Source organism: Ovis aries, chromosome 21 (genome assembly GCF_016772045.2).
Source record: "Ovis aries strain OAR_USU_Benz2616 breed Rambouillet chromosome 21, ARS-UI_Ramb_v3.0, whole genome shotgun sequence".
NCBI classification, from domain to species: domain Eukaryota; kingdom Metazoa; phylum Chordata; class Mammalia; order Artiodactyla; family Bovidae; genus Ovis; species Ovis aries.
The window spans coordinates 25,569,165-25,596,209 of NC_056074.1; the positions used below are offsets into that span (position 1 = coordinate 25,569,165).

Below are 27,045 nucleotides of genomic sequence, written 5' to 3' on the forward strand. Positions count from 1 at the left end.
CAATTACAGAATAATAATGGTGTAGTGGTATGTAAAATGTGACCCAAACAAATCAAGTGATATTCACCAAAACACTGTGTCCAGATGATGAATTTGGGAGTGATTTTACTTGCCTACACTCTTCTTTAGCATCCAAGTCGTCTACAGTGATCATAAATTTCATTTTCAAACAGTATTATTTTCATTTGAGAAGTAAACTGAATTCCTACAGAATGTTTTAAATTATTCATCCATTAAAAATAAATTTTCACATGACTTTGCATGAAGATATCCACTACCTAAACCTAACCAATTATACGGTGTACCCTAGGTTACTAGGGGTGAAGGGAACGTAGGCCTAGAGCTCTTGGCTGTCTCTTGCTCCTTCCAGATTAGAACAGCTACTGAGCGCCTGTATGTTGGGGGTAGACAGTAGATTGATTTTTTTCTCAGGAGTTGGTGCAGGGTTTGTGGTTTCTGTAAGGTCAAATGAATCAGAGGCCAACGTGCAGGAATGAGGAGTTAGTTGTACACTAGAAGTCCTCCAAGGAGCCAAAGTTCCTTGCATGCTGCATAGCTGTTTTGGTTTTTGCTAACTAAAATCTTGGTACTGGGACTTTCCTGGTAGTCCAGTGGTTAAGACTGCACTGCAGAGGGCAAGGGTTCAATCCTTGGTCGGGGAATTAAGATTCTGCTTGCTGTGTGGCACAGCCAAAAAATTTAAAAAAAAAAATTTAAATAAAATCCTGGCACTGACAAAGCATTCCTGCTGTTCAGTTACACTAGGACCCCTTGGGGCAGGTGTGGCGAGTGATGCGTGTGCTGCTGTGCTTGTTTTTTACATTAAGACAATGGAAACTACTCGCAGATACATCTCGCTCCTTTCTCAGCTTCAAAGGACAATTTCCAAGCCTGTTCCAAACCCAGTTTTGTGTAGAGATCAATGTGTACCCATGAGTCAGGATGTTAGTTTTATTTCCAGCTTCTTAATAGATGACAATTATCAAGTGCCTTCAGCTGTTTTTAATCAGCCAGTAAACACCATTATGATTCTCAACAGTATACACCAAAGCCCTCTTTCACGTTTGTCCCATCTGGATTATTTTTCTAAATGCTTATCATGTAGCTTTACTTTCAGACTCTCTTTGATCTCCCATCTGGATTACTTTCGTTGTTAAACCTCTTACCTGTCAAGAGCCTAGTAGCGCTATCTGCCCTCCGTGACCTCTGCGGTCATGTGCTTCCTGCACGGGCTGCTCTACCTCACCCTCTCTTGCCGCCTCAAGGCCGTCCTTTCGCCTCCCAAAATCCCTGCACGTGGCTGTGGTTTCTTTGTTTTAAACGTTCACATTATCATTTAGACTGAAGGAACAGAATTAGTTTTGGCTGAGCACAAAATAGGGCCATCTTCACTTCTCTGAAAGACTGTTGTGTACCAGAAGAAACATTTCAGTTCCACATGAGGAAAAACTGTTGGGAAGCTTAGAATGGAAACTACAGAAATTCGATAACCACTTGTCAGATTTTATTAAAAAACAAACACGTAAATGCTAGTCCGCCTCCACAGCCTTGAAATCTCTTCCAATCCTGAGTTTCCACTGTCTAGAGGTAACACAAAAGTGTTAAAGACTGTTCACTCCAAATAATGAAGGAAGTGAAGGACACGGGTTCAATTTGTTTGTAGTCGGTAATTACTCTACTATGGATACTTGGCCTGGCTGAGGGCAGAAGGCAAGCGTTCCATTCGCCTACCAGCCCTGGCATCTCAGAATATGGAAACAGCCATGTGCTAGCCGGGTGCTCTCAATGAGGCAGTTTGATTAATTTCCATTAAAAATCAGTAGTTGTCATTTAAACTCCTAAATGCCCAAATCTAAAGGATCCACACTTGTGTCTAAGACGTGTTTACACTGCTATGAAATCATTTAGCAGTCCTGCTGTGGTAGCCAGGGCTCAGGTTTGTAATGGGAGCGATGAAGGGAGGAGCTGGCAGGGTACTGGTGGGGTGGTACAGGGGACACTGCTTATATTCACAAGGCCATGGGGTCCAGGCATACCGAAGAGCAGCGGGGCTGTCATGACAAGACGTGATGCTCAGGGCCAGGGTCTGGGTGGAAAAGGTGTCCATGGGAGCTGGAAGCCACTCGCACTGGCGGTCACTGCAGCACGCGACCTAAACAGGAGCGTCACGAACAGGAACGGTTAGGATAGTTGGGAGGATGTACCAAGAGGTGTCTGCTCTGCAGACAGCCTGAAGGGAGAGGGGGGCTGCTCTCGGCCAAGGGACATGTTTTCTACAATAACCAGGACAAACTGGGTCTGGTTATCAGCCACAGATCGACAATAAAAGTTTACAAGATTAATAGCTGAGATCAAGAAATAAAACAGCAAATTACTGAGAGAGACAAGACAGCATGGAGACAGGAAGCACTTAGGAAAGGCTCCCCTGAACAATCTTCCTGTGGTCCTCCCGCCAATCAGGCAGGAATCTGGGTGAGCAAGCTAGCCTCTGGGCTGCTCTCTGGCTCCCAGTGGAGCTGGGGGAAGAGGAAGGGGCACACTGTGGATGTTAAGCTGTTCTCAAGTCAGAAAGTGATTCTGGTGAAGGGAGTATTAAAATACCCAGTTCCCAAAGGTTCAAATCTGTCCTGGCCCCAACTCCGACTCCAGGGCCAGGCAGTGGGCAGATTGCCAGCAGCTGACTACAGAGGGGAACTCAGAATGCACAGATTCCAGGGAGCTGGGACTCACCTAAAACCCAGCATCCAAGGAAGCTAAGTGGAGTTAGGTGCTAAGTAAGCACCTGGGGCAGGAGGATTCCAGAAGAGGAACAGCCCCATGATCTCTTGTGTAATTACAGTTTGTCTTCAACATTCTTTCATTGTCCCTCCAATGCCCTCTTTTCACTCACCACCCCCCACTGCCTAAGGGCCTCAGGACTCCCAAAGACACTTATTTAAATATTCCATCTGGGGATGCTTCTAGTCACCACCCCGGCCTTGTTGATGTTGTTGACTTGCTCAGTTGTGTTCGACTCTTTGTGACCCAATGGACTGTAGCCCACGAGGCTCCTCTGTGGGATTTCCCAGGCAAGAATAGCAACCCACTGGAAGTGGGTTGCTATTTCCTTCTCTTGGGGATCAGAATCCCCAACCTAGGGATTCAACCCAAGTCTCCTGCATCGGCAGGCAGATTCTTTACCACCGAGCCACCAAGGAAGGAAGCCTCAACCTAGGAGACTCCTAAATAAGCTGTTTCATCAACAGCCCCAGTTCCGCAGTGAAATGATCCTCACCAGGTATTAGAAGCAAGTACAAAGTTCCATTACAGTGAAAATGAAAGTCGCCCCGCCATATCTGACTCTGCGACCCCACAGACTACAGTCCATGGAATTCTCCAGGCCAGAATACTGGAGTGGGTAGCGTTTCCCTTCTCCAAGGGATCTTCCCAACCCAGGGATGGATCCCAGGTCTCCCACATTGCACGCGGATTCTTTACCAGCTGAGCTGCCAGGGAAGCCCATTACAGTAATTCAAACTAAGCTGCAAATCACCACACTTAAATCTCTTAAAGGAGAGATTAAACTCAAAATCAGAATTTAGGATAGTGTGACCAAAAAAAAGATGTCCAAGGATGAGGGAAATGTTGTGCAGCCAGGATCCTTTCCTTTCAAATAGGTACCCACAAATAATGCTACCTGTCCTGAGCAAAAATGGTTGCTCTGGGAGGGAAAATACAAAAGGAATATCTTTTTAATAACCATTAAAAAGAATACATTTAAATCAGTTCTAATGAGGTGGATGAAACTGGGGCCAATTATACAGAGTGAAGTAAGCCAGAAAGAAAAATACCAATACAGTATACTAACGTATATATATGGAATTTAGAAAGATGGTAACGATAACCCCATATGCGAGACAGCAAAAGAGACACAGATGTATAGAACAGTCTTTTGGGCTCTGTGGGAGAGGGAGAAGGTGGGATGATTTGGGAGAATGGCACTGAAATGTGTATAATATCATATAAGAAACGAATCGCCAGTCCAGGTTTGATGCAGGATACAGGATGCTTGGGGCTGGTGCACTGGGATGACCCAGAGGGATGCTATGGGGAGGGTGGTGGGAGGAGGGGATTCAGGATTGAGAACACGTGTACACCTGTGGCGGATTCATGTTGATGTATGGCAAAACCAATACAATATTGTAAAGTAAAACAAAAATAAAATCTGAAAAAAAAATATGGACTCAAATTCATTTGTTAATTAATTTTAATAATCTTTTATTTTTAATTACTGATTTAATTAACTAATTTAATTGTTCAGTTTATTTTATAAATTTTAAACAAAATTATATATTTTTATAAAATAAAAAGATTTGTAACATTTATATATTTTTTATTTAATATAGATTTAAGTTTTAAATTAGCTTTTGTCCCATCAAAATTGCCTCTAAGTGAATGAATCAAGAGCTGCTTACCCGTCACTCTGAGTGAACTTAGCCCCTGACCAACCAAGACCCACCTCGTATATAATTAGAGATGAGCTTCCGTGTGGAGGAAATCCTGATCCCCACGCAGGATGAACCCCTATTGTTTTCCGCAGCTCTCACCTCAAATATCTTGTCGTCACGCCTCTGCACCTTGATTGGCTGGGAATATGTGAGGTTGAGCAGCCCCTTGTCGGCCAGGAGTTCTATCTTCTGAGGCAGTGGTCCTTGAAAGATCAACTTCTCCCCGTAAGCCAAGGCACGGGCCCCCAAATGCAGCCTGTAGGCCACCGTCTGCTTATCTCGAGGGTGAATGCTACAGGACAAAGAACAGGGAGAGAACTTAGGGTTTGGGCTCAACAAGTCACTTTAAAAAAAAAAAAAGGAAATCTTATACAAAGAACCCTTTAAGAAGGTGAGACTGAATCTAATAGCCAGTGACCTGAGGCTAGTCAGCCTAAAAGAAATGGTGAATTGTAACCACAGACGGGTCTTCTATGAGTCAACAACCCTGAGATAACTGATGGCCTGGAAGGAAGGAATAAGGGAAGAGGAGGGAGGGAGGGCAGACTTTGGAACTAACCTAGAAGAGCTCTCAGTCTAGCACTCAAAGTTCTCAAAGTGTTACATCTGAATCAGGTTTTCACTCCTTGGCCCCTTCCAGGTTTTATGTGTTAACTCAACAAACATTCATTCTTTCAAAAAACAAATATTCATTCAAGCTCCTACTGTAATCGGGACACTCTGCACTGGGCTCCAGGTCACACTGCCACTCCCTGGTATCCTAGTAGGCGGTAGTCCTCGGGGCTGTCCACCAACAGCCCGCTAGTCCTCCTCTGAGTCTGTGGTGGAATTCCACTCCCTACTCTTACTAACAATAGACATGGCCACGGGACTCGCTGTGGCCAGTGCAACGTGAGCGGAAGAGACTTGTGTTGCTTCGGGTGGAAGCCTCAGGCTGTGAATATGAGACTGTCAGGCAGCTGTGGAAGCACAGATCCCCCCGGAGCCTCTGCCACTGGATCTGTGAACGACAATGACAGCAAAGCCCCTCGGTGGACCTTCTTTGGACATGGGAGTGTCAACACGAAATAAGGTTCGGTGGCATCGAGGCCCCGCCGTGGGGAGGGGTTTTAGTTACTGCAGCACATCCAGGGTGTGAATGGTGGTTAAATCATGCTTCTAGGGTCCACTCCTTAGGCCCCCTCACAAGTGAACATCAAGAGAAGACCACACAGAACACATATTACTGTTCACGCAGAGCCCGAGAAGCACCCACCTGCCAAAAGGTGAGTTCCTATCACAGAGATCCACGGAGACAGCCATGAAGGTGTTGGGCATCCTTTGGTTGGGGACGTAGCCAAAGTCGGCTGTCTGATGCCAACGGATCTGGGAAAGTCCATCATTCGGGGCTTCACCAAACAAATAGGAAGATAACTAGAAGGTAGACACTGTGCATCAGAACTTCACTGCATCGGAAACCTACACTTCAAAAGAGCTAGAAAATCACTAAGAAAAAAATTGTTTAAAGAAACCTACACTGGAGTCTTTCACAAGCAGACCCTGCTTCTGCTTCACTCACTCGCCCACAGGCTGATCCAACACGTTCTTACCGAGTCTCTCACCCTCATGGCTGAACTGCTCATCCCACAAGCCATGGTGGAACTCCGCCCTCCAGCCCCCTCCTCGCAGCAAGACCCGGAGTCTATTTCTCCTTGCACTGAACTTGGGCTAAAGCCTGCGATTTGCTCTGACAAACAGCATGCGGCCGAGGTGATGGTGAGCAGCTACTGAGTCTCTGCCTCAGGAGTGCTTGCCTTCTGGTTCCGTCTTCTCAGAACCCTGAGATGGCCACGGAACAAAAGTGCTGCTACCCTGCTGAAGAAATGTGGAGACAGTGGCCTTGGGAACTGGAAGGTAATGAGGAGAGAGGCGTTCATGTCCCAGCCTTCCCAGCTGAAGGTCCAGTCACGTGAATTCTGGATCCTTCAGTTCCAGCTGCAGGCACACAAGCAAGCCTGGGTAATGTTCCAGACCAGAAATGAGCCGCTCTGGGGGACCACCTCTCCCTGCCTGGCCAACCCATGGAATGAGGAGCAAACGCAGTGGCTGCTGTTGTCAGCCCCAAAGTTCTGAGGTCGTCCGTTACAAAACAGTAGGTCACTGACCTATTGCACATCTGTGTACAACACAGGGCAAAGCTCTGTAGGGAAGTGGAGAGGACTCTGCCCTTGTTGCTAAGTCGTGTCCGGCTCTTTGCAACCCCATGGACTGCAGCATACCAGGCTCCTCTGTCCTCCACTATCTCCCAGAGTTTGGTCAAATTCATGTCCATTGAGTCAGTGATGCTTTCTAACCATCTCATCCTCTATCGCCCCCTTCTCCTTTTGCCTTCAATCTTTTCCAACATCAGGGTCTTTTCCAAAGAGCCAGCTCTTCCTATCAGGTGGCCAAAGTATTGGAGCTTCAGCTTCAGCATCTGCCCCTGAGCACATAGCAGACTTCATCAAAGACCCCAGTCCTTCGCACGTTCCAGCACCCATGCCCTGTTGCCACCTGGTCGTGAGGTTTCTCCCACTGAAAGAAAGAGTACATTTTCCCCACCACTGATTCTTATTAAACTCTCCTATGCAAATCGGCCTTAACACATGAAGTGATAAAAGGTGGTGGGGCTTCGCAATGAAATGTCATGAAAACTAGAAAATGGCAATAAAAAGATCCACTGAGTAACCCTGCTGCTTCCCACCCAGGAGAGAAGGCTGAAAGTGGGGCCAAATGCAACGGGCGCCATGATGCAGATCCCTGCAAGAACCCCCTGGAAGAGTCTAGGGGGAGTTCCAGCCTAAAGTGCTGAGGGAAAAATGCTACCAAGAGCCACTCAAGCCAAGGAAGTTGTTTCAAAATGGCAGTTGGCTGAGAATTTCTGCAGTCATTCCCCACTACTTCATCAGCTGTACTACTACAGATTGACCACATGGGGGCACCAGCAGACTCTACACCCACAGGAAATTCCTGTGTTTTTCCCCTGAGATATAAAGCAGGCCACTGGCAGGGATTAGAAGAAACACTGCTGCTAAAGAAGGCATGTCACAGCCACAGAATATAAAAGTGGCTGCATTTGCAGGATTCTACAATAGTATCTGTGTTTTGTAGTCTGGTTCACTGTTTCTCCAAAATCCTTCTGAAAAAGCATATATTCCCTCGAGACTAGTAGTCATGTCCAGACGTAAGAGATGGACTATAAAGAAGGCTGGGTGCCGAAGAACTGATGCTTTTGAACTGTGGTGCTGGAGGAGACTCTTGAGAGCCCCTTAGATTGCAAGAAGATCAAACCAGGAAACCCTGTAAAAATCAACCCTGAATATTCACTGGAAGGACTAATGCTAAAGCTGAAGCTCCAATACTCTGGCCACCTGATGCGAAGAACTGACTCTAGAAAAGATCCTGATGCTGGGAAAGATTGAGAGCAGGAGGAGAAGAGAGCGACAGAGGATGAGATGCTGCTGCTGCTGCTAAGTTGCTTCAGTCGTGTCCAACTCTTCAAGACTCCATGGACGGCAGCCTACCAGGCTCCTCCATCCATGGGATTTTCCAGGCAAGAGTACTGGAGTGGGTTGCCATTGCCTTCTCCAAGGATGAGATGGTTGGATGGCATAACTGACTCAATGGACCTGAATTTGAGCAAACTCTGGAAGACAGTGGCGGACAGAGGGGCTTGGCGTGCCGCAATCCATGTGGTCACAAAGAGCTGGACACAATTTAGCAACTGAACGACAATAATAGGGTCTCCAGTCCTGAACTCCGGCTCTTCTCTCTCCCCATGCCTCGGATCACACATCAGTATTAGACTCACAGACACATGGGTATAGCCCCAGCCTCTCCGCAGAGCTCACATCCCCCACCTAACTGCCTGCTCCAGTTACTGCCGCCATAGTTTCACATGCAGCCCTTTCGTCAAGCCAACTCATCTTCCTTTACAGACCAACTGTCCCTCCAGGTTTTCCATTTCTCTCATTAATAATAATAAACACAGGCATTTTCTCACCTGTGCCAAGCTTTACATGGACTAGCTCATTTAATACTTAAAATAACAAAGAGGTTCGATGTCTTATTTGAAATCACACAGCTAAGGAAGTGCCAGAGCTGAGATGCAAATCCCTGGACTACGCTCGGAACCATTAAACTGTTGTATTTGACAGTTCCCTTTGAAGTTAAACATTTATGGTCCCCGTTTTTCACAAGCAACCAACATACTGTTGTTGATGAAGATAAAGCTGGCGCCCAAGGCTAAGGCACTTCTGCTAAACCAGGGGTACAGGACAAGGAGCAGGTCTCTGTGCTTCCTGCTACATAGTTCTAGTAGCTCACACAGTTTGTGGCATATAATAAACACTTAAACGTATTTTTGGCCTGAGTTGATTGAAGTCACATTCCAATCACCATGTACACAGGCTGAGAGGCAAAAAAAAGTACCTCCAAGGACCAAATGTAGTTTCTACCAACAGTAATACAGAAGTGGTGACAGGCGTTGCTATTTTGAAAATAATGAGCAGAATATTCTCGTTCAAAGTCAAAACAAATGTTAAGAAAGGAGAAAGGAAATGATTGTAAAGTAATTATAAGTGGAAAGCAGGTCTATAAAAATCTTTTATCCAAAAAAAGGCCTGTGAACTAGGACAGAGTAGAGGAACAGGGTGGAGGGGAGGCAAGGGGGTTGGTGAGAGCTAAGTATCTGTGGGCTACCAGAGGCAGACGCCTACAGACAGGGGTGTCCAGCTCGAACACTAACGCCTGATTCGTGCCTATGTTGTGAGGCAGGTCTTGTTTTTGTCATACCTTACTTGTTTAATTCCTATGTTCCAGAAAAGTCAGAACTACCGCACCGCTGGGACATCTGGGTCCTGGAGGGGTCGTGTGAACAGGCGAGGTGAAGCACTTAAGAACTTGGTTGTGTGCGTGCTAAGTTGCTTCAGTCATGTCTGACTCTTTGCAACCCCATGGACTGTAGCCCATCAGGCTCCTCTGTCCATGGGATTTCCCAGACAAGATTACTCGAGTGGGTTGCCACTTCCTTCTCCAGGGGATCTTCCTGACCCAAGGATTGAACCAACATCTCCTGCATTGCAGGCGGATTCTTTACCACTGAGCCACCTGGGAAGCCCATATACTGGTTACTTAATAATTTTTTTAAGATTTAATTGTCCTGTCAGTGAGCCGACAGGCAGGCTATGGGGGCAAAAAAAAAAAAAAAAAGGAATACGGATTCCAGGGAAGAGATCTCAGCAGCATCTCCCCCACCAAAGCCCACAAACCCTCTTCCTTTTAGCACCTACCTGGACAAATCCGAATGGGAAGAGGCGCTCTGTCTGCCCCTGGGAGCCATCGTGGAAGGTCTGGCGCCAGTCATCAATGAGCAGAGGGAATGTACAATTGTACAGGTCCCTGTTAAAGTTTACATTGGACTCCCCTGAAAACAGTCCAAACTGTGAGAGGGAGTTGGGGTAGATGCAAGACGACCCCACATTGCTCCCTAGCCTCCATCCTGAGGTCTCGCTGGACTGGCCTCGGGTTTGCTCTGGCCAATGGGCCATCAGCAAACACGACTGCAAGAGCAAATCAGCTCTGGAGTTTGCTGTCTCCTGACACCCCTGGAAGCCTGACACTGCCATGCAAATGAAAAATAAGGCTGAACTAGCTGGCTGAAGGTCTTCCGTGGTGGCTCAGACAGCAAAGAATCCACCTGCTATACAAGAGACCAGGGTTCACTCCCCGGGTCAGGAAGACGCCCTGGAGGAGGAAATGGCAACCCACTCCAGTGTTCTTGCCTGGAGAACCCCATAGACAGAGGAGGCTGGTGAGCAGCAGTCCATGGAGTCACAAGGAGCCGGACACCACTGAGAAATAAACCACCACTATCACAGCTTGTTGAAGGACGAGAGGCCACATGAGAACCAGGAGCCCCAGTCAACAGACATGAGGTAGAGGCCATCCTAGGTCATCCAGCCACCAGACAACCTGCCAGGCTGCCAAAGACGCACAGGAGAGCCCAGCAGAAATGAGCCAAAGCAGTCCCGACAGAAACACTACCCTGCTAACTCAAAGAGCGGTGAGCCAAAGAAAGTTACAACGAAGTCACTGAGTTCCAGGGCGGCTTGTTACGTGGCAACAGCTAACTGATGAATGGAAAACCAGGAAAGTGGACACTCACCCTGGTACCATATTACCCCCTTCAGCGTCATGTTACGGAGTGGATGGATCATGGCGTTCCAGAGAACAGAGTGCGCACTAGGACCAGTCTGAAGGTCGGATGGCATGGACCTAAAATGAGGAAGACACACAAGTGTCAGCAGAGCGCCAGGAACTGATCCCATGATAGGCCCTGAGCCAGGCACCTATCCAGCTTCACTTGGGGCAAACCCCTGATGAAAGCCGCTCAGAGTCCAATTCAACCACTCTGTTTCCATGAAAACATGTGTCAGTTGGCTCTCTGTGAGTTCAGTGCACTGTCCCAGGTTTCATCTAGTGACTGAGACCAGGCGCGGGGCGAGGGGCGGAGAGGGCAGGTGTTAATGAGTCTATCACACAAGCAAAAAGTTTACTTAACCAGCACTCACTGAATGGACGCTGAGGTTAAGTTCTTTGCTTTTATAAGCAATGCCATGATTATCTTCCTGAGAGCTGAATCATTACATACAGTATTCGTTATTTCTTTAAGCTAAATTCCCAGAAATGAGATGGCTAGGTCAGAAAGTACATTTTCTGATGACTTGGAACGTGGCCCTAAGTTGTCTCTGCAGAATACTTGTGTGGATTTCTCTTGGAGCGGCTATGTGCAAGAATCCCCATGGCCCCTTGGTATTGTCCCTGCCATGCCCCCTGAGGTCTGGGAAGCCTGGCTTTAGATTCTTCCACCTCTACTGAGAGTAAGTCTTTCTGTTCCAAAGCAGGATGACTTCACTCCCCAGCAGCCCGGCCTTTACCCAAGACACACCAAGAGCTCAAATCCATGCTTTTGCCAGAACTGATGAGACAAGTTCTGTGAAGGCAGCTCACACAGTATCCATCTCTATGGCAACATTAGTGTCAAGAAGTTATCAGCTAGCCTCTTCTCTGCCTCTGCCCAACCCACTACTATTCCTGATCCAGCTTTTCCTGAGTGTGCTTTCACCATCAGTCTTCCAGTACCGTTTTCTGATGACATGGATACCGTGTTCTTCCAAACTGTGAGATTGGGTTTATTCTCACAGCGGTTAAGAGCACAGACACTGATACCAGACTTCATCACTTACTAGTCGTGTTCCCAAGCAAGTCACCAAACCCCTCTCCCAATTAGTCCCTTTATCCTCATGTGTTAATAGTACCCACATTTCAAGAGAGTGTTGCATTAAATGAGTTAATATTATATAAACTGCTCATGACAGTATCTGGCATTTAGAAAGCTTCTATTAAGTATTAGCTTATCTCTACTGACAGTTCGGGAGTTTGGGATGGACGTATACACACTGCTGTATTCAAAATGGATAACCAACAAAGTATAGCACACGGAATTCGGCTCAACGTTATGAAGCAGCCTAGACAGGAGGGGAGTTTGGGGGAGAACAGATACATGTATACTGAATCCCTTTTCTATCTATCTGAAACCATCACAATATTATCTGTTAACTGGCTATATCCTAATACAAAAAGTTAAAAATATCTGAGTAAAAAAATAAATTTTAAAAAATATATTAGCTATCCCTATTATTAAGGAAAAGGGTCATAATTACTTCTTGACATGGTGTCAAATGATTGTGGTCATGATGATAGTGAAAATAACACCTGAATAAGTCACACATTTAACACATATTTGTACATTCGGCTCATATTTGACTTCCCCAAGGAGACTGTGATCCTGCTCTCGCACAGAATTCCTGGCAGGCTTTCTGCTGGACCGGAGGACGCTTTCTTACCCTGACCTTGGGACCCCACAGGCTTCAAGGGACCTTCTAGACGACCAGGCTTCAATGGGCGTCCCACTCCACGAGGAGGAGAGCAGCCCCACAGGATACCGCAGGGTGTCATACAGGAAACGCCCGAAGAGCCAGCACACTGCTGACATGTACGTGAAGTTGCCGTGGCCTAAGTTTTCTGTTCAGAGAAACAGATAGAGACAGTCAGGGGAAAAGTAAGTGGACACGGCCTGGAGCTCCTGGGTGGGCCTAGGTGAGAAGCTCGGGTGTTGGGTCAGGCCTTGCATTCCTTTCTAAGACTTTCCAAGGGCAGGAGAAGACGGAGAGGCAGCTGGCTGGCTAGCAGAAAACCGAATATACATGTATATTCAGCCAGGCAAGGAGGCTTCCCTGCCACATGCAGGGCCTTGAGAACCTAGGAATATTGATACCCCTCTGCAACAGGTGAGGAGCAGAAAGGCTGCCGGCCCCCAACCCCCCCCCCCCCCACCTACACTCTTACCCAACAACCATCCCATCCCCACTTAGCTCTGTGGAAGGGGACCAGCAAGCACAGAGAATGCCGAGAAGAAAGGTATATTTTTTCTAGGTGGTTTTATATCCAAGCTTATAGCCACGGTAATGAAGCCAAGAATAAACAAGTGACGGGGAGTTTGATCGAAAGGGAGAGCAACAGAAACCAAAACCAGCATTTCAGAGTTCGGCACCATCGAGCTCATTCGTCCATATAGTAGCCCAGCAACCAACACAGACCAGAAAGGGTGATTTCCACATCAGAAGAAGGTGCTGAACGGGGGAACAGGCACACACACAACTGGTGGGATCAACCCAACCCAACAGCTGTGAAAGAACCACGAAGTGTAAATCACTGCCTTGGCACGTGAAAGATCCAAACAACACATTTCTGGCTCTGGAAACATGGAAAGTGTGATAGCAGGAGTTGAAAATCAGTTTCAAATCAATTAAAATGGACTGAGCACCTACCAGGCACCAGGGACTTCTAGATGATTGTGATACAGAAATGAAAAGGGAAAGGAAAGACAGGGAACCTCTCCTCAGAGGTCTTCTACCCTACAGAACGAGACAAATATTCAGCAAAGTCAAATATATTGCAAAATAGAGTTTAGTGCTTTAAGAAGTATAAAAGTGTGTTAAGGGGTTCTAACAGCAAAATAATGAATAGCAAACGAAAGGCAGATCGTAACATGCCCAGGAAAGGCGGCTCCTTCCCTGTGCTCCAGTCCTGCTCTGTGCCGGGGTTTCCCTCACCTCGCTAAACCATTAGGACTTCTATGTTCTCAGCGTCTGGGACCCAGTGCAGAGTCAGTGAATGTTTGCTAGCTGGTGTTGGGTGGCAGTGGTGACTGGAATAAGGGTGGACTCGCTGATGGGGAGGTAGAGGGAGAAGGTAATTAAGAGGGAAGGGAGGGAGGTAGGGAGACCCTGGGAGACAGGAATGCAGTAAGCAGAGCTAGCATTCTGGGCAAAAGAAACAATATGTACAGACACATGCAGAACTGGAAAGCTTCTCAAGTACTTGAGTAGAGTATCAGTTACAAAAGGAGAATAGTGTAAGAGACAACTGGAGGGAGGCTGGAGCAAAGAAAATGGAAAGTCACTTGGAAAGGCGTGGGAATGAGAATGTGTGATGGGCAGCAAAGGTATCTGCAGTCTAAGGCCTGGACCCTGTGAGTGAACCATATGTGGCTAAACGGACATCACAGATGTTTCAACAGTAAGGACCTGAAGAGAGGGCAACTGTCCTCAATTATCCGGAGAGGTCCAAGCTCAACACAAGAGTCTTTAAAATCAGAGACCCTGGGGACTTCCCTGGTAGTCCAGTGGTTGAGAATCTACCTTGCAATGCAGGGGATGTGGGTTAGATCCCTGGGTTGGGGAACTGAGATCCCATGTGCCACAGAGCAGCTAAGCCCAAGAGCCACAAGTAGAGAAGCCTGTGTGCTACAATGAATACCCAGAACAGCCAAAAAAAAAAAAAAATCAGAGACCTTTCCCAACTGCAGTCAGAGGTACGAGGACAGTAGAAGAGGCAGGAGAGACTAGAAATGCGAGAGGCTCCTGACCTACCAGGCTCTTCCCCAGACACCTGCGTGGCCTCACCTCTGTCAAGTCATTACGGAAATGCTGCCTTTCTCAGGCGGGACCTCCACGTCCACTCTGAATTGGAAACCACCAGCCCACCCCAGCCCCAGCAGTACTGCCCCCTGCTGTAACTTATTTCTCAGCACGTACCACCATCTAGCCTATCCTTTGACGTTCAAACATTTGAGTCTCTGAGTTCAGAGACTGAAAGGGAACCAACAGCAAGGTATAATACCTTGTCCGAATCTAACTGATTCCTGAGTTTTAGAAGACATGCAGGAAGAGTTCATAGGCCAAAGGATTCATTTAAAAAATTTTACCCAAATCTATTCAGTTCCTGAGTTCTTAAAGGGAAAGTTCAGACAGCATGATACCCAATAGTGTAATACTTTCATATATAACTTATTAATTTTCTTATTCATCTTCTGTACTCTCCCACTAGACTGTAAGCTCCATCCAGGAGACCAGGCATGCCTGCCTGCTTTATTCTCTGCTATCACCCTCAGGACTTAGAATAGTGCCGAGCACACAAAAGGCACCCAGATATTTGCTGAATGAATTAATACTTAAAAATGTAGGAGCAACTGAGGTTACCAAGGTAAAGCATGTACAGGTGAAAAAAGGGCCTATAAAGAGCACAAGGGACCTCCCTTCGGGAGGAAGGGATTGGAGAAAGCCAAGAAACAGGCAGGATGCAGACAGAGAGGGAGCATGACGGAGAGGAAGCACCTCTCAGGCTCAGAGGGAGGCGCAGCTCCTAGGAGCAGCCGTCAGCAGAGCCGATGCCACGGGCTGTGCAGAGCACATCACAGAAGAACAGTAGAAACCCTGGGGGAACCAGCTGTCAACCTGGACACAGCAGCCAGATTATAAAGGGTTAAAGAGTGGGAACAACAGAGGACGAGATGGTTGAATGGCATCATGAACTCAATGGACATTAAGTCTGAACAAACTCTGGGAGATGGTGAAGGACAGGGAAGCCAGGCATGCTGCAGCACATAGGGTCGCAGAGTCAGACACAACCTAGTGAATGAACAAGAAAGAGTACACAGGAAGGCAGTGAAAAGAATGGAGAGATGTCCTAAGAAGGTGTAACAAAGCAAAGGAGAGAGGAGCCGTTCCAGGAGAAAGGGGTGTGTTCCTTACAGATAAGTGAAGCCCTGAGGGTGGGGACTGGGTCCTGATCACAGCTGCACCCTGGGGACCCAGAATGGAGACCGGCGCAGAGCAGCCTGGAGTAAAGGTTCCCTGAAGGCTGCACGGTGGGGTAAAAGGAGAGAACCTGAGGGCTAAGAGGAGGCCCTGGAGAAGGTGAGAGCCCGAGTCAGAGGCAGCCGTGAGGGAAACAGTCAGCTGTGTTCAGACAGAAACAGAGGAAGAAAGAGGAGAGGAGGGCTGCCGGCACTGAGGAGATGCTGGCAGAGTTTGTGCTAAGTGGCTTCCATGAGGCCAGTGAAACTGGAGGAAGCGCCATCTGCTCAGAGCAAGGGGGCAAATTCACTGTGGAGTCCTGGGAAGAAACGCATCAAACGAGTACCATCAGGAAGTGGGTGGTGGTGGCTCAGTTGCTCAGTCGTGTCTGACTCTTGCAACCCCATGGACTGTAGCCCATCAGGCTCCTCTGTCCATGGGATTCCCCAGCTAAGAATACTGAAGTGGGTTGTCATTTTCTACTCCAGGGGATCTTCCTGTCCCAGGGATCGACCCTGCATCTCCTAAACTGCAGGCAGATTCTTTACCACTGAGCCACCAGGAACCAGGGCAGGGCAGGGGGGTCAATAAGAAATGAGTAAATGGATGGGCAAATTCTGACAGACACAACAGAATCCAATTCAGGCTCACAGATGCCCACAGGGCACCAATCATTCACAGAGGAGTTGGCATGCGCTCCAGCCATCACTTACTCGAGGTGGGCTTGGACCATCGCAGGTCAACCTTGGTGAGGTCCTCCAGCTCCTGCTGAGCCTGGGTGGAAGACACGGAGAGGATGCGGACAGACTGATAGGCAGTCGTGTTCGACAGCTCACCTGTGGCGTTAAATACCTGGAAAAGAAGCAGGGACGTCGTTTCTTACACCAACCAAGTGGACGGTTGATGATGCTGCTGCCCCCTCATAGATGCTACCGCACCCACCCCCCACACCTGCAGCTCCTTCTGCGCCTTCAGGATACAGAAACCGAATGTATAATCGAAACCCATGATGGGCTGGTCCAGACTGCCTGGATCCACCCTGACCCACAGACACCATGATAAGTCATATCCCCCAAGAAGGTGGGAACACCATGATATCTGCAAAGACAAGTCTGTATTGGACGAGAGGATCTGTGGATGGGTTTGGGCTAAAAAATGTCGACACCTTGAAAGTAAAATACTTCCATTCAGGAAAAGTATCCATTAAAGCCATAGCATTATCTTCTTTTTAAAAAAAAATGGAGACTGGTAGGCTACAGTCCATGGGGTCGCAAAGAGTCGGACACGACTGAGCGACTTCACTTTCACTTTTCACTTTCTTTCATACCCCATAAGAGATATGTATTAAAAAGAAACACAATTGAGAAACGATTTCTGAACTCCTGAAACAACCTACCATGGAGAGGTAGGTTTATGTAATCCATGCCCCATAAGAACTTCCCTGGTGGCTGAGACGGTAAAGCATCTGCCTACAATGCGGGAGACCCGGATTCAGTCCCTGGGCCGGGAAGATCCCCTGGAGAAGGGAATGGCAATCCACTCCAGTATTCTTGCTGCCCTCCCCCACCCCCGCCAAAAAGTGGCTCAAAGAAATATTTTGGGCTTCCCTGGTGGCTCAGACAATAAAGCGTCTGCCTGCAGTGCGGGAGACCCAAGTTCAATCCCTGGGTTGGCAAGATTTCCCTGGAGAAGGAAATGGCAACCCACTCCAGTACTCTTGCCTGGAAAATTCCATGGACTGAGGAGCCTGGTAGGCTACAGTCCATGGGGTCGCAAAGAGTCAGACACGACTGAGCTTTTCACTTTCACTTTTCACTTTCTTTCATACCCCATAAGAGATATGTATTAAAAAGAAACACAATTGAGAAACGATTTCCGAACTCCTGAAACATCCTGAAATCAGTCTCAAAACGCTTATCTTCCCATCTCAGTCCTGGAAAATCGCCCAAGAAAAGCACAAGAGGGCCGGAGGTTTGGAAGGCGGGGTCCAGGGTGATTGCTGAGATCAGTCCCAAGAAACCAGACAAAGAGAAGGGTCTATCCAAAGGCACATCACTTTTTCCCAAACCACTGTATGAAACCTCACCATTTGCCAAGAACGTGACAGGACTGGCTTAGGGTTCCTATGGACATGAATATGTGTGCTACACTTAATAGCTTCTTTGTTAACCTATCAAGCATCTTTCCTCTCAGGGCTCACACATAAGTGCTATTCCCTTCAATCCTGATGTTGAGTAGGCATGTTTTTATTTAAAAAAAAAAAAATGGGGTGGAGGAGGATGAATTGAGAGAGTCACGTTTACACTGCTGCTGCGGCGGCTGCTGCTAAGTCGCTTCAGTCATGTCCGACTCTGTGAGACCCCGTAGACGGCAGCCCACCAGGCTCTGCCATCCCTGGGATTCTCCAGGCAAGAACACTGGAGTGGGTTGCCATTTCCTTCTCCAATGCATGAAAGTGAAAAGTGAAAGTGAAGTTGCTCAGTCAAGTCCGACTCTTTGCGACTCCATGGACTGCAGCCTACCAGGCTCCTCCGTCCCACGTGTAAAATAGATATCTGGTGGGCAGCTGCTGTCCAGCACAGGGAGCTTAGCCCGGCGCCCTGTGATGGCCTAGCTGGGTGGGACGGCAGGGGCAGGCTCAAAAGGGAGTGAATGTAAGTATACTTGTGGGTGATTCTCCTTGTCGAACAGCAGAAACCAACACAACCTTGTAAAGCAATTATCCTCCAACTAAACATTTTTTAAAAAATAAAAAAGATTGTGTCATAAAAATATTGTTTTGCTTTTTAATGAGTGTTTGTTTTTTCTAGTCTCCTCTCCACCCCTCTAGACAGTCTGGTCGTCCCAAAACAAAAGCCTAATAGGAGCCTCAAGAAGGCCAGTTATCACTGGCCTCAGGGAACCAGAGCTCCAGCTGAGACAAGACTGTGGAGGCTGCAGGAGGCTGGGCCGCTCTCCATTGGCCGCTGGCCACGGGGAGTGCAGCTGGCTCGCTTTCCCTCCCACCCACCGCAGAGAACACAGCTGGCCCTGCGGCCCACCGGGCAGGAGCAGCCACAGTGCCCCCACAGAGCATGTCATTGAGATGCGCTGCCCCTGGAATCGCCTTTTGACTTGCCACTGAGCCTGCTGTGGCCAATAAGCCGGCCAGATGCAAAGGCAGTGGCGCTTTGGTCCCAGTGAGAGCCGCAGCTTGTAGCGCTCCCTGGGCGACGTGGCTCCGGGCTGCCAGGGTTACTGGGCTTCCACACACGGTCTCAGGAAAATTCCACAGGAAGTCTACACTTGCCCGTTCTGGATCTTGCCTGGCAAGTTTCATGCAGAATAAACACTGAAGACGAAGAACAGGCTAATGCACTCAGTATATTTTGGCAGGGAAGTTATTTTTCAGCGGCAAGTACCTGTAAAAAGTCACCTCCCTTGAAATTCAGTTCAGCACCGAGCGCTAAGGATCGTATGCTGCTTCCATGGAAACAGAGGATGAAACCGCTTTCGCTCCCTCCACCCACACCAGCTTCCGCACCGACTGGGAACTGCAGGGCCAGCTCAGGAGGTGGCGCGGTGACCCGTTGCTAACACTCCAGAGTATGGCAAGGCCAAATGAACTGGGGGAGGGGGTGGCATCGTCCTCTATTGTTACCAGCACACACGGAACTGAATCCAAAGCACTGGCTGAATCCAAAGCACTGGCTGGAAAATTTCCATTTTCAAACTCACATGTGTGCAGTATTTCAAGTCCAAAGTCAAAAGCCACAGAAAGTGTTAGCAAAAAATTGGGGTGGGAGAGTTCTTGCTGGACCTGATGACAATCACTTCTGAAATGGGAATCCTTTCCCAGAATCACCAAGCCTTTAAAAAAAAAAAAAAAAAAAACCTCTGTATTTTATATCGGGGTATAGCTGATTAAGGAACAATGTTGTGATAGCTTCAGGTAAACAGACGGCGAAGGGACTCAGCCATACATATACATGTATCCATTCTCCCCAGACTCCTCTCCCATCCAGGCAGCCTCATAACACTGAGCAGAGTTCCCTGTGCTTACAGTAGGTCTCACCAAGCCATTTTTGATGGAAGCATTTCCTCGGGGATATTGGCAGCAAACTTAGGAATAAAGAGATTTCAGGAAGATTTTCATTTAAATGACACTTGGTTTCCCTGCTGATGAAAGGGGAAGCCTTCCTCCATCTGCTGAGATCAAATTTCATCTCATCAAACACCTCGGTGTAATTATTTTTCTACCAAGTATTGAAATGAGGATGTAAATGAAGACCAAGGTATTTGAAGTCATTAAGGCTGCAGCGATGGGGAGAGCCCTCCACCTCTCTGGGGACCCACGGTTCACCATCAAAGCAGCTGCTCGCCAGTGTTCATTTTGTAACCTTTACACCGCATTCTTGAATTAATGAAGAAACGTCAAGAATCTGTTTCCTCAGAGAGTCATAGTATGCGGTCTGCACAGGGGAGCAAGGCACGTGTGTGTGGGGGGTGTGGGGCGAGCTCAGTTGCTCAGTTGTGTCCGAAGGGCAGTGATGGACTGTGTAATTATCATGTATATTAATAGTTTACAAAATAATATCAGCTTTTGAAGTGAGGGTGTTAGTCACTCAGTCATGTCTAACTCTTTGCGACCCCCATGGACTGGTAGACCACACCAGGTTGCCCTGTCCCTGGGATTTCCTAGGCAAGAATACTGGAGTGGGTCGCTATTTCCTTCTCCAGGAGATCTTTCCGACCTAGGGCCTGAATCCGCGTCTCCGACACTGGCAGGCGGGTTCTTTACCGCGGAGCCGCCAGGGAAGCACCACGTTACCTTCTACCACATCACAATATGGCAGATTTAAAGATGAGAGAATACCTATAAATAAGCCAGTCATCAGACCTCCCGGGAATCTTCTATTGTACTGTGGCACCAGCCCTTCTCTTCTGGATTTTAACTGCCCGATTTGTAAAGCAGGAACGTGGGGACTGCTGAGATATGGAAAACCGGGTTTCCCATCGAACACTGGCCATCTTCTTCTGAGCCTAACTAGAAATAGCCAAGTCTTAAGATGTACCCTGACTTAGAAGGTGACAGATGAGCATTTAGACTTTCCTCCATTTATAAACATCTCACTCGGTGTTATAAATAACACTCGATTTTAAAATTCCACTTTACCCTAACAACAAGATGGGCACACAATCTGCCATTTCCTTCATTTGACTGTGAAGAGTGGTTGGTTATGGTGGAAATTTTGTCTCCCCAGAAATGTCACATGCAGGGAGAGAAGAGGAAAGAGAGAGGCACTGTATGCGTGTGTGTGTGTGTGTGTGTGTGTGTGTGTGTGTGTTGGGAGTCTTCAGGGGAAGGGAGGAAAATGAATAGAGGAGTCGTCATGTCAAGCATCTTTATGATCCAAAAACAAAGTTCTACAGAGTGTTAAGAGACTAGAAAATTTGGCTTTTGGTACTGTCAGCACCTAAAATGCTGTCTTGCAGACTAAGCGCGTGATTTTAAAACAAACAAAATTAACATTTGGCTTTTTCATATGGAACCTTTTTTCTATTTTCTTGTATCTCAGAGCTTGTATAGCCTTAGTTCGATATAGAAGATGCTTAAGAGTAAATTCCAGGCAGGAAAAAATGTGTTCGGTCTTAACAATCAAACTGTGACTTAGCTTGACAGAAAATGGGATGAGATCCCCTGGCACAGAGTGCAGTTGAGAACCTGACTGTGCAGATACAAACAGATCTGGTCCATGCCTCTCTGTGCAAACAGGGAACTGCAATTAAAGCATTAAGGAAAATACTGTTTTCCTTAATGAGTTAACAGCAATCCCACTTCTATATAAAACCATGCTTTCTATCAAGAGATGAAACTTCAATTTTGCTTCTATTCACTGATCTTAAAATGGAGCCCAGTTAAGTCCAATTTAATAAACATTTAAATTTAAAAGGTTTCCATATATTTAAGTAGGGTATAGAAAGCAAGACTTAAGTAAAATATTGGTTAGGAAGACATAAATTCAAGAATTTAGATTTTTAAATTAGAAAACTAATAATGAAAGGAAATAGGTATGTCCAAAATAGAATATTTTTAAAAGCATTATTTATTAACTGGTTTTTTTTTTAAGAAAGAGGAGAAAAAAGAAGCCAGAAGGGGCCAGAAGCTACAGAAGCAAAACAAGAGACCTTAAGTATGTGCAAGGGCTCAATTTTATACAGTTTTTTTAAAGATTAATTGAGATCATGGTCTAGTTGTAGAGTTTTTTTTCAAACTCAAATTTAAATATCTCTCAAAAATTAAGAAGTAGATAATGAAAAAAAGCAAGAAAATAAAAATCAATTTAAGGAACTGAGTTTTAGAGAAAGAGCGACTAGGGAAGATCATAATCTTTTCAAGATCTTAACCTATTAATGGGAACAAATAAAAGTATATGTCAAAGTATAAACATATTAGTTCTGATCCCTAATGCAAGTTAAATCATTTATTCCTATTTATATAATGCGCCTCTTTATTGTAAATTGAGCCTTTGATAGATATTTAATATTTGATAGATATTTAAGGTATCAGTTAAGTGAATATCAATTTCTTGTTTTTATAACTTTGTCTTAAAAACCATAGTTATTTCATGCTCATTATAGAAAAATCACATAATAAAGACAAGCAAAGAAAATCAACCCTAATTTCAAATGTGTCAAAGGACTTAATTCACATGAATTTCTCTGGAGGTCTGAGAGTAAGTAAAAAAAAATATTTTCTAATCTCTCAGCAGTGTTTTAAGCTGATAAACTTTAAACATAACTATGAACTTGCTACTGTCCAGCCCTGATCCTAATATAATTGAAACAGCAATGATTCCCTTACTTTTATTTTTAAATCAAATAGCTTGCACTAAACAAAGGAAGGACAATTCTGAGGCCCAAAAGCAAAACCCCATCCCACTCTATCCAGAAATCCACTCCCTTTATTCTAGACTGTTTTTGTGTTTAACCAGAAAGCAGAGTTGTTTCCAGAAAGAAATCTCAGAGCCCCAAGGCTTTTGTTCTACCACTCTTGTTTTGCTAGAGTACAGTAAACAATTAAGAAGTTTGCTTCTCTGATGACTTTTTCAATGTCCTTTTCTTTAAAAAAAAAAAAAAATGTTTGTAAATGTATGTCTGGCTGCACTGGGTCTTCACTGCTGTGCACGGGCTTTCTCTGGTTGTGGCGAGCAGGGGCTACTCTCTAGTTGTGGTGTGCGGGCTTACAATTGTGGTGGCTTCTCTTGAGAATGGGCTTTAGGGCAAGCAGCTAAAGTTAGTTGCGGCTCTTGGCATCTAGAGTACAAGCTCAATTGTTGTGGCTCATGGGCTTAGCTGCTGTGCAGCATGTGGGATCTTCCCAGACCAGGGATCAAACTTGTGTCCCCTGCACTGGCAAGCAGATCCTCAACCACTGGACCACCAGGGAAGCCCTTCTGATGTCCTCTTTATCCTGCTTCACTTATAATGTTGTGTCGGACTCACTCATTGCTCTAATAGTAAAGGAGGTAGGAATACTTCAAGCTGAGTTTCCTCACTGACAGCATTTCAACAGGCTGGCATTCCCCCTGTTTGCACTGGGCTTTCTGTTTACTGAGTATACCCATCCCTACCTGGGAGCCCTTAGTGCTCTTCCTCCTCATCTCCTATCAGGTTTAAACAGACCCCAGTGAAGCCTCTGGGAGAAAAAAATGCTAGTTTTCACAATTTAAGAAAAAATTATCTACAAGGCCATGACTAAAACAGAGAAAAATTGACACTAACAAAAGAAATTCTTGGAGGAGACTTACATGTCCCAACTTTGAAACTTACTACAAAGCTACAGTAATTCAACCAGTATGGTACTGCCATAAGGAGAGATATATAGACCAATGGAATAGACTGAAAAGCCAAGAAATAAATCCTCATATATACAGCCAATGAATTTCTGAAAAAAAGTGACCATTCAATAGGGGAAGAACCATCTTTTCAACAATTGGTGCTGGGAGAACTGGATATCCACTTGCAAAAGAGTGAAGTTAGACCCTCACCTTACACTACATATAAAAAAGTGATCAAAAAGACACAAAGACCTAAACTTAAGAGTTAAAACTAAAATATTCTCAGAAGAAACACTGGAAAAATCTTCACATCACTGGACTTGGCAAGAGTATCAAGAAGGATGATACCAAAAGTATAGACAACAACAAAAGAAAACACAGATAAACTGAACTTCATAAAAATTGAGAACTTTTATGTATCAAAGGACACCCTCAAAAAATGAAACTGACAAACTAGAGAATGAGACAAAATAGTTACAAATCATGCATCTGACAAGCGATTAATACCTAGAAGATATTAAAAAATTCCTACAATTTAACAATAAGCAACCCAATTCAAAAATGGGCAAAAGGCCTAAATAAACATTTTTCCACATAAGACATACAAATGGCTAATAAGCACATGAAGTAATACGCAACATCACTAGTTGTTAGAGAAATGCAAATCAAAACCACATTAGGATACCACTTCTCACCTACTCACGTGGCTATAATCAGAGAATGAAACCCAACCCCTGTCAGTGAGGATGCAGTGAAATTAGAACCTTCGTGTATTGCTAGCAGGAATGTAAAATGGTACAGCCATTGTGGAAAATGGTTTGATGGGTCCTCAAAAGTTAAATATAGAACTAACCCAGCAATTCCAGTCATAGGCATATATCCAAAAGACCTGAAAGCAGGAACTGAAACAGATTATCCGCAAATCAATGTTCACAGCATTGATTCAATATTGCCATCAACATTGCTCACAATAGCCAAAAGGTGGAAACAACCCAGCTGTTCGTCCACAGGTGAATGGGTAAGCAAAACATGGCCTACACAATGGAATACAATTCGGCCATAAAAAGGGACAAAGGTCTGATACAGGCTACATGCATGGACCTTGAAAGCATGGTCCTTAGAAAGACAAGTCAGACACAGAAGAACAACTATTGAATGATTCCACTTCTAGGAGGTACCGAGAAGAGGCAAATTCATAGAGAGAAAGCAAGACAGAGGTTACCAGTGGCAGGAGGAAGGAGAAAGGGGGATTTATTGTCTAATGGGTACGGAGTAAACGTTAGAGATGATGATAAAGTTCTGGGGACAGATAGTGGTGACTGGGTACACACAGCACTGTGAATATATTTAATGCTGCTGAACTGTACACTTACCAACAGTTAAAATGATAAACATTATGTTATATTCATTTTAACCACAGTTTTTAAAAGCATGTTTTAAAAACAAAGTTTCATAAACACCAAGTGATTTGCTCCAAGCCATACAACTAGTAAGAGGCAAAGCCAACATTCAGTCTCAATTTTTAAATCTCCATGGCAACAAAAGACAGAGTGTGTTAGCTGCTCAGCATCAAAACAAAATCTAATTGTTTTGATCTCCTAGGCTGTCTCCAGAAGCTCATCTTCTAAGACCATTCAAAAAGAAGAGTAACCTACACGGCCCTCGATTTGCTATTAAATCTCCGTTACCATCAGATACTGTCTAGCTTCTGCCTTTAGCCCAGAAAAGTGAGAAAGTAGTGCCCCACACACTGACAGCACACTGGTCATGACGAGCAAAGCAGGATTTGGGGTCACATTCACATCCTGGCTCCACAATTATGCTGTGATCTTAAGCAGGAGCTTAAACTCAGCTGGGCCAGCGTCCTCATCTGTGAGATAGGAATGTCTTATAAGTATTCACCCTATGAAGTTGTTCAACTGAATTAATTAGCACATGCAGAGAAAGCACTTAGAACAGATCTGGGCTTCTACCTCCTTCTCCTCTTTCCTCTTCCTTCTTTTTCTTCTGTATCATCAACGTTATTATCACTGAGACTTTGCAAATTACCTGTGAAACTGTCATCTTCATGTTACTTTGCCCACTGCAAAGCCAAACGTCTCCAAACAAGACATCATGAACTCTCAGAGTGAAGTTTATCCTCCCGAGACTCTGCTGTGCCATCACTTCATAAGGTCCACCAGGCTTCATAGGATCCAGTACCACTGTCCAGGTGTTAGAGTCTGCTGAAATAATAACAAGGCTCCAAGGAATTAATGAATCAATCCACCAAAATGAAACTGAAGCCCAGAGTCATGCATCAGACTTATTTGTGGCAATTCCCCTCTTCTGTGATGAACTGGATCCAAAGCTATGAAGACCAGCCAAATTTTAGACATGTCAACAGAAATAACAAAAGCAGTAGTGTGGCTCTCTTTAATCTGTACCAATCCCTCCTTACTTTTAACTGAAGCATTTATAAGAAAAGTAAATCACCCAGTTATAATCCTAAGCGAGGACAGACAAAAATACAGATATTAAATGCAAGGGAGTTTAATACAAAAACGCGAGATGGAAATTCTTACTATACCACCAAACTGTCAGAATCAACATAATCATAATCTAACAGATTTACAGTGCCCCAAACTAGTAACTATCCAATCAAATATGAGCACAGGTTAGAGAAAACCATTCATCATCTGAAACTTACATTGATGGTACCATCCTTGTCATCAACACCCCCACCTCCTCCCCATGTTGCTCTTGGGGATTAAAAACACCAGTGGTTCTGGGCTCTTCTATCTACAGTTAAACAGGTGAGTGGATAAACGGACACAAAGAAGTAGTAGGAGGCAAATAAATTCATTTCTCTTTGAAGAAGATATTTAGACTTGCCCAATTAATTATTTTCAGAGTTATTTACCAGTCTTAATGTTTTCGGACTCAATTAAGGAGATGAAAAGCCATCCAAGGCCCTATTTCAGAAATTCATTGCATATTCCTTAGGAACCACCCCCCCACCACCTTCCCACCTCTCACCCACTCATACCACCACCACTGCCAACATCATACTCGGAAACCTAAGAAGAATATCTTCCAAGTGGCAAAATTATGCCTAGGAGAACCAAACCACACGAACAAAGTTGAAGAAGTGGAAGGAGAAAATAGATAAAACAGAGAGATGATCATTTTAAAAGAAATATTCTTGGCATAATGTTGAAGAATATGGACTGATTGATAATTTGTGCCCATCAGGTCAATATCAATTCAAAGGGAAGGAATGGCAAGAACGGCAAATGAGGCATCCTAAGGTTATCGTTGTTGTTGTTGAGTCCACTAAGTCATGTCCAACTCTTTTTCGACCCCACAGACCCACCAGGCTCCTATGTCCACGGAATTCTCTAGGCAAGAATACTGAAGGGAAAAACAAAGAATACTGGAATGTGTCGCCATTCCTTCTCTTGCCATTTCTTCTCAGGGGATCTTCCTGACCCAGGGATTGAACCCACTTCTCCTGCTTGGCAGGATTCTTTACCATCT

General features: G+C 45.5%; 1 protein-coding gene across 4 annotated transcripts in view; it reads right to left on the reverse strand.

The window, feature by feature from the left end:
- Positions 1 to 1,482: 1,482 nt before the first annotated feature.
- SIAE (sialic acid acetylesterase) overlaps positions 1,483 to 27,045 on the reverse strand; it is a 38,070-nt gene continuing 12,507 nt past the window's right edge. For 2 of the 4 annotated variants that reach the window (XM_060404243.1, XM_027959848.2), the window contains exons 3-10: positions 25,576 to 25,748; positions 16,420 to 16,558; positions 12,413 to 12,590; positions 10,672 to 10,781; positions 9,797 to 9,930; positions 5,743 to 5,900; positions 4,587 to 4,779; positions 1,483 to 2,152 (exon numbers count right to left, since the gene is read on the reverse strand). In XM_060404243.1, coding sequence (XP_060260226.1) covers positions 1,901 to 2,152; positions 4,587 to 4,779; positions 5,743 to 5,900; positions 9,797 to 9,930; positions 10,672 to 10,781; positions 12,413 to 12,590; positions 16,420 to 16,558; positions 25,576 to 25,748 — 1,337 coding nt within the window. In that variant the 3' untranslated portion in view covers positions 1,483 to 1,900. Of the gene's footprint in view, positions 2,153 to 4,586; positions 4,780 to 5,742; positions 5,901 to 9,796; positions 9,931 to 10,671; positions 10,782 to 12,412; positions 12,591 to 16,419; positions 16,559 to 25,575; positions 25,752 to 27,045 lie in introns of all 4 variants that reach the window. The other 2 variants (XM_012101836.4, XM_004019503.5) reach the window with 1 other exon arrangement.